Below are 10,000 nucleotides of genomic sequence, written 5' to 3' on the forward strand. Positions count from 1 at the left end.
GCACACAGTGGTACTGATACCTTCTCCCGAGTGGCACAGTCGTTTCAGTCGTTGTATGTTATACAAAGGAACTTCACAGCTCTTACAAAGAGATGATGACCGAGTTCTCAATACAATTTGGCGGTTCGATTGTATAATAAATAAACAACAATGATAGCGTTGTCATGTGCGTCAGTTCCCCTATAGATCATCATTTAGCTTATTGGACTAATAATAATTGTCACCACTAATTTGCGAAATGGCGAGGATCACGTTTTTACAAAAGCACCTAAAATATCATAATGAAGGGGCTGTGTTAAAGTGCTAATATGATCAAAAATTACTTCTTTTTTTTCTTCAGATTTTGAAAGTGCGACTGCTAACACTTGACTGGCAAAAAATTTTAAGCTTTGATTTTTAAACAAAGGTTGTTAACTTTGAGTGTAAGTTTTGCACTTCACCGTCCTATGTAGGTGAGATATGTATGTAAAGAACCATACAATACATCAAGAGAAATAAATTAGCACATAATGCAAAGGCAAGAGTGACTTAGACTGTAAGCAGTGTCTGACTTTGTAGAATCACCCGATTCATCGCCCACAATGCTGCGACACATCCGGCACTTTAATGTGATGTACGTGCGTAAATACAAGGTAAATAATGGTCCCAGATGATCTCTAATTTCGAAATTCTCGTTTTTAGAAACTGGTTTATGTGACACCTATTTGTACGCTTTGCGATGACGATGGATTACCCCTGATGAAGACACTCCACATGAGTGTCGAAAAGTTGGCTCTTTGAATCATTTGTAACTTTCTGAGCTACATTCAAATTTCTTCAAACCAGAATAACATCAAACTATGTCCGAAAGTCTACATGAGTCTTCAAATTAATAACCACCTAGAAATTTTCTACTTTAAACTTGTTCAATTACATGACCTAAATCACTCGGCATAGGTCTGAAAACTATGAGTTTGGTTTTCTCAATATTAAGAGACCTAAACCAGTGCGAGACAGTTTCAAGCTCAATATTCAGTCAATTCTTCAATTAAGTCGCTCGGATCACAAGGCTTAAAGAAGAAATTGGGGTCGTCAGCAAAGAGGAAAAAAAAATTTTATTGGAGCAATTCCCCAAGAAAAATCATCAATATAGATAACGAAGTATAACGGACCGACTATCATCGAGCGTCCTTTGTTGCGATCGTGCAGAATTTATTTGGACTAGTTGTTTTCGCTTATTGCATGAGAAGTGGAAAAACCCTCGCGGAAACCGTCGAATGCCTACAAAACAATATTTGGTAGCTACTATATATTTCAAAATACGATTATTAACAGCTCCTTTAAAGGCTTTTGATAAAAAAATATTGATGACAATATATAAAGTCCAAAGATGCCTCCTGGTGTCTTGGGTTTAATAATAGTTTTAAGATCATTTCGTTATTGTAAGTTGTGTAATACTGGTTTTGACATGTTCCGGTAGCACGAAAAAGGATACCATTACCAAAAGGGATGTGCCGGCAGTGGACAACGAAAAGTATGAAAACCAAATACAAGGCCAAATTTTTCTAAAAATGTTCCACATGGAAGGAAAACCACTGAAAATATTTTGCTCGGCAGCCAGATGTTGAGTCAATATCATATGGATGAATTTAAGTTTTCTTTGGCTTTTGCCAATAATCCAAAAAGAACTAGCTAGCTTTGGTTGTTTGTCGCCGTTTTACTGAGAGGAAATTGTTGTTCAACTGAGATGTGTGTGATAGGTCAAGCGACATTTGAAACGGTTTTGTAGCATTATGTCAACCAAAAGAAAACTCCTCTGGAAAGGTATAATTGTGACTCAATTGGCTGCACAGTACAGGTCGGGACCTTACGGAAACTTTTGCTGTGAGGAAGCTAATATTGTAAAGGATTTGCAGATGATCAGACTACTGATATTTCTCCCTTTTAGAGATTTCAGTCCCGTTTTTGAGATTCCCTTTTTAAAGACTCCCCACTCCCCCAGTTTCCCTCTCTCGATTTTCCTCTAACGCGTTCCTTGTTTCTGACGTCCATTTTTATTTAACATTTTCTACTTCTCGTCTCAGATTTTCAAACTATGATCTTTCAAATTTTATCACATATTTTCCTACCCGCAAATCGGATTTTTCCTCTCGCATTTTTGAATTCGCATCACGCATTTTTTTATCTCCTATCTCTCACATCGCATGTCCCCTACAAGCTTCCGTGCTTACAGTCTTCCATATTTTATCATGATGACTAACTAAACATGAAATCGGACTCACCCCAGACACAATGCAGCAATGAGATGAAAAATACAAGTTTACACCAATGAGTGTGGCGATAAAGCTCCATCGCAAGATTAAACCTTACGGAAAGACAAACTGTAGCTTCTCTTGGCTACCAGCTGCTCAGGTCGTGTTAAAGAATATTAAGAAAGTTCTGAAATAATTTGCTGTCAATATCAATTTGTGTTTTGTTTTCCATTGAAGTTGAAAGGACTCATGGTTAACATTACAAACGGTTAAATAGTTGGTCACGTTTTATCCTAAACACTCAGCGCTGAAACAAATTTGTAACTTATACATAGGTAACTTGGTGAATGTCACTCGGCCAACCGTTGTAATTTAGATATTTAGACAAAAAGCAAAACAGAAATGTATAATTTTAAGACTCTATCTACAAACGCGGAGCCTGACGTAAAAGATTCAGCTATATGTCCAAATTTGAAATATCTGTTAATTTTTTGCTGATCATGACAGTTGGACAGACTAGAAGCGCTAAAAATGGAATTTTAAAAGTTGCGATGAAATGTAATGTCAATCAGTTTCGTTCTCCTACCACCTGCCTATCGTATATTCAGTCCCTAGGTGTTAACTGAGGAAGTCTGAAACGTAGGTGGATCACAAAGCCGCCTTCAACTTGTTATAGAGGGAAAACAATCAAATGGGAACATAAACTGAGATGAATAGTTATTCGCACAATGAAAGGAGAGCAAAAGAATATACACGCGGTGGTACTGATAACTTCTCCCAAGTGGCACAGTCGTTTTAGTTGAGCGAATGAATAACATGACAGTTGCGGCCTTTTTGTACACTAAGGAAACACAAAAACCCACAGAGCCTGCGTAGGAGGCTTTGTCGGGGGAGGGAAAGGGGAGGACTGAAAAATCCATGCCTTCTTCCTCCCCTTCCCCTCCCCCGACAACGCCAGCAACGCATGTTTGGAACAAAAGCCACTCGGCACTCTCAATCCCTGTTAGATATGAGCGCTTCTTATTCAGCTAATTTACTCGATTTTTTCGTTACATTATCTTCAATCAATGGAATCGCTCCCCTACTTCCAATATAACTTGAAACAGCCCTCATTCCTCACTTCTTTCTCACGAAGGACTTAAGCTCGAAACATTAGCCATCGCTTTGAAATATTTTGTTTTACGGTGGTAGTGTCTTTCATTCTACCGGCACCGACGCAGCACCACAGTTTTTCGACAGCTAACCCCTTCATATACTGAGCTTGTAGATCATAAGTGCTTAAAATATCACAGTGAATGAGAGCCAAATCGAGTGAATGAATTCCGCTTTGTGTTCTGTAGGAGGAGTGATGGGTATGTAAATTCTCTTTACAGTTTCTATGAAATGTTGACGTCAGTCAAACAGGTATTGATAATTGAACATTATTATCAGCTAAAGAGGTGTGATCTTCATATAAAACCAAGTTCTCATGACTAGCCAACAAAAAACTCTATGTCACTAGCTAGTTGGGAGAATGAACGTTTCGATCGTGAGAATGAAAGGGTTTATGTTGATCAAAGGCAGTTCCAAATCACAAAGTGATTGAAATCTTTTTCTTGCGCAAAGGGCTCTCAATATCAAGTGAATTCTTGAACAACAAATCCAAATAAAAATGAATGTCGAAGATTGAATGGGGATACTGAATAAATCAATAAAAATGGATGAAAAGGGACCACAAATACCAATCATAATTCAAACGAAAATGTTTAACTAAGGTGTGACTCCAATTATGAAACTTACCCCAATTCTCAGCTAATACATGAGCCACGCCTCCACTATCGACTTTGCGCCTGTTAAAATTCAGATAGTCAGCCGTTAAGATACAAGTAGAGTACAAATAGAGCACATGAACGTCTTTTATTCCGTGAAGACTGTTGACTGTCTCTTGTGTCTGCTATGTTCCCGGTTTGATTTTTCGCTTTAGCAGAGAGAATAAGTAGTTTCTGTCCTACCAAATACTTCAGAAAGTTCTAATGAACCATGAAAGGCTAGAAGCTGTAATTGTATACTGCAGCGTTCCTACCAATTAAACCGATTTAGCTTGTACGCGTTAATTACAGACAAAAACGTATTTAAACCCTTGAAGACTTAATGCTGCAAAACACGAGGCCTAGATTTTAAAAATAGAAATAACTTTCACTTGCTTTTTACGGACGAATGCGTGCATATCATTTGAAGAATTGTGCACGAACGGACTTCACGAGCCAGATTCGATATTCCCTCGTGCCACTATTAAACAAAGGAAGTATGCCACTGACTTTGGCGTTTTCGAGGCCGCTCGATCTGCATTGAATACTATGACACTATCATGAGGCCGATGCGAAAAGGAATAATTTCTTTTCAGATATTTTTGTATTGTCTGTGCTTCTTCATAAAACGTGTATGTTCCTAGCGTTCCTTTTTGGGGTTGAACGAATTATCAATTATTTGTCCCCTATTCATTTCCTATTTGATACCCGCTAATAATCCCAAAGGCCCGATAATAGCCCTTCGTCAGAGCGAATCCGCTCGAAACGTCAGCTTTTAGAATCTCTGTACGGTGGCCAATTTACATTATCAACTCCGTTGATAAAACCAAATATTTGTATACTACTTCCTCACCGACGCAGCAGCACAGTTTCTTTAGAAACTACCCCCTCCTTTCTTCTTTGATGAGTTTCACACGCCATCACTACCAGAGGAAAGGTCACGACAGAGTCTTTCTGCCTTTAACAAGATCCAGCATAACATAAGCACATAAGATTATAGTTAAACTTTTTTCAAGTGATATGTCGGCTTTGCATTTCATATCTCTTGTACCACACAGCAAGATATACAATCAAAAACGAAGAGAGACCCTTCACTTAATTTTACTGACCCTCCAAAAGATTGAGATCTGTCCCGTTTTAGGTAAAAAAAGATGATGGAGATAGTGGCGAGCAAGGGCATCATCCCTTATAATATTATGCTACGTTGCCCAAGATGGCAAACATCTTCTAAATGAGCAATCTTTTAAGTTCATAAATACTGGTAGACTCATTTTTATCCACAATTTGTAGCTACAGGTGATTACATGAAAGTTTTTCATTTTTTATAGCTCACAGATCTTGTCTACGATCTTTTTCTTTTAATGTATTGAAATTTTTCTTTTATTTCTTCATTTAGTCTATATTTATCGGTTTCTTTATTTATTTATCTATTTTTTCATTGACATATTTAGGTAAGGCTACCCTTTTCCGAGCAAACTTTCACAAATGGCAACCTCCTTTACATTCTGTTGCATTTATGATAATTAGACCTACTGCCCTTATTTTGAAACAAATATTCTTTTGAAATTTGCTCGTTATAGCAAGGATAGAAAGGCTTATTAGTATTAAAACAGAAGAATATTTTATTTGGCTGTCATTATAATAATAAGTCCTGTTTCTTTGAAGATCTAAAAAAAGCCACTGGGAGACTGGGGGTGGGTACTGCATGCTAATGTCGAAAATAAATGAGCTTAGAAGGGATTTTCCTTCCTCCCTAAGACTTGAAGAGAGTTCCTTCAGGAAAGTAAAAGGTTTTTGATTAAGGACACAGAATGGGGGAAGCAACAACAGTTAACTCTGTCGTATACCTGTACAGCAGACATCAATGTGTGTTTCCCAGTCACCAACATTGTACTTTTTTTTCCGAGAAGTGAGAAGGCTTAAATATGATAACATCGAAACAACGTCCACATTTGTATACCCTTCTCTACTTCAAATGAATGTTGATGCTACAAGAATTAGCCATTCATAGAATTAAATTGCTAGTGTACATAGCGAGACTAAGAATGTTAATCATAATATTAATAATAATAGTACTTAATTATATAGGATTACATAATAGTAATAATAATAATAATAATAATAATAATAATAATGTCAAAGTACAAAAAAAATGTAATCACCCCCAACGCTTTGGAAGAAGATAACAACAAAGTTTGTGATGAGTGCATAAACTAAAGAATTTGGATCTGCAACAAAATATTTGGACTGAAAATACAGCTTTAATTTTGTGATGCACACGACAAAAATTTGCCATCAGGAACAAAATCTTGAGTAAGTTGAGGCTAAGGTTTTAATTTTGTGCTTTTGTTTACCCAGTCACTCTAGATTTTGCTCTTGCATTTCAAACTACACAGATGTAACTCTGTGTTAAGTTGTGGATGCCTATTTTCACCACAGAGTTGTGTACCCGAGCCTTGTGTACAACTGTGCACAAGAATCTATACGAAACTTCCTTTACACAATGGTTAACTGATGTGGGACTGAAAACGAATTTTAACCACAGGTTTCCCAAACTAATCTATGCAATCAAATCAAGAACACGTATGATACAAGACATCTTCAGTATAAGAGGATCGCAGTTTGGCAACTTTTCTTTTTTCTTTGCTCGTCCAAAGAGATTTAGAAAGAAGCCCACAAGAAAGAGGGAGATGTTTTCAGATATAAAAACGATGCTTTTTTATAGCGCATAAAAGAGAATCTTGCTAAGGACAATTGTTCATCTGAGCTCTTTTGCCGCCCTTTATTCATCGCAAGTAGTTTTTCGGTCGATTTTAGTTGCTTCCACCAAGTTTCGTTTCTGTAATTTCAAATTCATATTAATATACCAGGCGGTGAGGCCCCAGTACAAAGGACGTGGTTGGATAATGCTAGGGGTGTGGAAAACGAAGATCGAAGCTTAAGACCCGGAAAACCAAGGCCTACCCGTAAAAAATTACTTACTTTGTTTTCTTGTTGTTCACAATGGCCTGTGAGTCATTTCAGCTGAGTTACCGTTGACGTTGCTGAGAACTTTAGGTCAAGCACTACTTTTGGAAAAAACGCTATGTAGGCAGAAAATCAGCACATATGGAATAGCTAAACAATAGCTAACAATTGTATGCGGGCTAGCATCAATCATTATCCCTACTTTTGCCCCTTTCCTAGAACTGATACAGACATTCGGATTACGCACCCTATACGCAAAACAAGTCAGCATGCTCCCAGCCCACCCGAATCATGACAGGACAGCAGAAATTACAGATTGAGGGCGAATCTTACTAGTAGGATTTCATTGACAATTTCTTTAATCAACATGATCTCAAAGTGTATTAATATACTGGAGAGTTGAATTATGTTGTAGAAGGTCTTTATACAGTTTCATCTTGCTATTCACGGCACAGATGAGCGATTTTACCTAACCCGCAAAAAAAAAAAAAATGGTTGGAAGTTGTATCCGAAAATCTCAAATTCTCCCCCGTGTTGTTTGCATAATTTCCTCAAGTTATTTCACACAGACAGAGGTGGATTAAACATAGCACCTTCCTTCACGAGTTAAATACTATCAGCGTCTCATTATCCGTAATGTACACAACTTTTACCCAAGGTATAGTTTTTTTGCTTTTAAAAATCAGTTCTTTCAAATAATCTTACAATTTCTATCACATCAATCATATTAACGTTTTGTAGACCCAAGGCCCGCCCTCCCCCCCCCCCCCCCCCCCCGATATTTCGTTCAGAAACAAAAAATGTTTAATTAAACTAAGCAGACAAAAACCACCTGACTCGCGCGCAGTGTTTTCCCGTGCTTTTTACATAGCTACATCACGTATCATGCCAATCACTGATTCGCTCTTATTACGTGCAGACACCTTGCGGTAAGGACTGTTTTCCTAATATGCGTGAAATAAGGAGCTAAACGTGCAAATTGGATAATTAGCCGTCTTCATGCACGTTAAAAGACGAAGCAAAATATAAACCTTGCGGAAAACTTGGGGTGAGCTTAAGGTTTCATTCCAAACAGCTCCTTGATTTTTCAGTGTAAATCAGAAGCTTACCAATCAATGGGTCCGCTGGGCGCCAACGCATCGACCACCTGCTTGCGCTCAAATTTTACAGAGCACCGACGTACAAGTCTCACAAAATATTACGGTTTTAGACTTTTCTTGAGAAGGCGAGGCAACCATTTGTACAAACTTTTTCCTTCATTTGCAACGAGTTACTTAGTCTCATTCGGAGCCACTCGGGCAGCAGTCGCGCAAACAACTTTCCTCACCCGAGGAGCGTTGCGTGACTTTGACCCGAACCACTAAGAAGGAACTAGAATTCACTAAGCGTTGACAACGTTACAGCACACGATGGATAAATAGAAAGAATTGTCACCAAGGTGTAACGAGCCCATCATGTGCTGGTCACGTGTTTAACGCGTTTGAGGCACGTGGCTTGGATCCCTTTTGTCCCTTATTGTAGGCTACACCAAAGCAGCAAACTCATTCATTCCTGATAAGATATGAAAGCTTTCTTGTCCCAAAGAACTCGCCTATTATTCTACACAAACACCCACCAACTGTCCGTATATTATCAATTAAAAGCCACAACGTAAGCGATGGACTGTATACAAACATATTTCCCTCTCTATATAATATAACCTTAATTTAGAGACATCTACTTTGGACTCGTCTTCCCTGGCACAAGAGAAGAAGGCGTTTAGCGATAGCGGGGTTCTTCTCCCAATGCAAACTCCGTAGATCAAGTACAGTTGTTTTCTACAAATCTTTGGGTAGTGGTTGGCAAATATACAAAGGCGAAAGTTCTCTAGCTGTTACTGCATGAAAAACTCTCCTTGATGGTCGGTCGTTCCATCGACATTTTCAAATTTTCTTGCTTCTTCTTGCATGCTTTCTTTGATCTTTAAGATCGCAACCGATTCACATTGATCCTGAAAAAAAATTAAAGGTCTGGTTAAATAAAACGAACAAACAAAAAATTAAAAAGGAGCTTTCGATTCCGAGATATTTCTACACTGCTCGATGCACTGCCCTCTGTACTTAACAATTCTCTGGACTGGTCAAACATTAATGTTTTGGTTCGCTATACTCTCTCCTTCAAAGTCACTGTTTTAAGCTGCGTTCAAATTAAAGACGGAACATGATTAGAGTAAACATGTTTCGCCGAAACATGTTTTTTATTGCCTTGTTCACATCACATGTCGTTTTGAAACACGTTTCATGCATGGTTGTATAACTTATGCTGTTTCATGGTACTCGCATAGTTTTTTTACATTTCAGCTGTAGAATGGAGCTGGAAACTTCTGTAACAGTTGCATTCATTCTTTGGTTTAGTGTTAATTTTCTGGCCCTTCGGAGGAGGAAGGCTATGCAGCGTTTAACGAGGAGACGGCGTTTGCGCTTTCTTCGTTACAAGATATTCCGTTTTCCACAAGCTCATCCGCAACAACCACCGATAATTGCCGTTATATTTCTTCGTCGGCCCATACTGCAACTAGATATTTAAGCCTCCTAATAGCCCCAGTTTTGGTTCTTTTGGGCACTTACCTCCTCTCGCATGAATCCGCCATTTTGAACGTGTTTGGTCTGATCATGATTGAAACTACCTCGCGAGGTCATTCAATCATGCTCAGAATAATCATGTTTCAACCATGATTCGAGCCTTGCACTGTCTGATGTGAACACTTTTCATAACGAAACATGTTTCATTCGTGATCAGACTAATCATGTTTCGGCCTAGTGTGAACACAGTATTAGAGGCTCCTAAAAGTTGTAATTTGATCTACGACCAAGCAAAGAAGAGGAACGAGCCTAATACCGGGTTGACGTCATAGACTGCTTTGCATTGTGATAGTTCTTTGAAAACAGCATGTTGTTTATCTGTCCAGAAGTGTGCCATTTCCTGTTCGTGGAATTAGCACAGAGGAAACTAAATTGAATATTCTTTTTGCAACCT

General features: G+C 38.3%; 2 protein-coding genes across 2 annotated transcripts in view; both read right to left on the reverse strand.

Moving 5' to 3' along the window:
• LOC138004539 (lactadherin-like) overlaps nucleotides 1-2,368 on the reverse strand; it is a 35,915-nt gene extending 33,547 nt beyond the window's left edge. Inside the window, exon 1 of the mRNA XM_068851082.1 lies at nucleotides 2,262-2,368. Within this exon, the coding sequence (XP_068707183.1) occupies nucleotides 2,262-2,331 (70 nt within the window). The 5' untranslated portion in view covers nucleotides 2,332-2,368. The remainder of the gene's footprint in view (nucleotides 1-2,261) is intronic.
• The window catches only part of LOC138004092 (uncharacterized), an 888,878-nt gene that overhangs the window by 796,499 nt on the left and 82,379 nt on the right, over nucleotides 1-10,000 (reverse strand). The gene's annotated exons all lie outside the window — the stretch shown is intronic.

The sequence above is a fragment of the Montipora foliosa genome, chromosome 5, assembly GCF_036669935.1.
Source record: "Montipora foliosa isolate CH-2021 chromosome 5, ASM3666993v2, whole genome shotgun sequence".
Lineage (NCBI taxonomy): Eukaryota > Metazoa > Cnidaria > Anthozoa > Scleractinia > Acroporidae > Montipora > Montipora foliosa.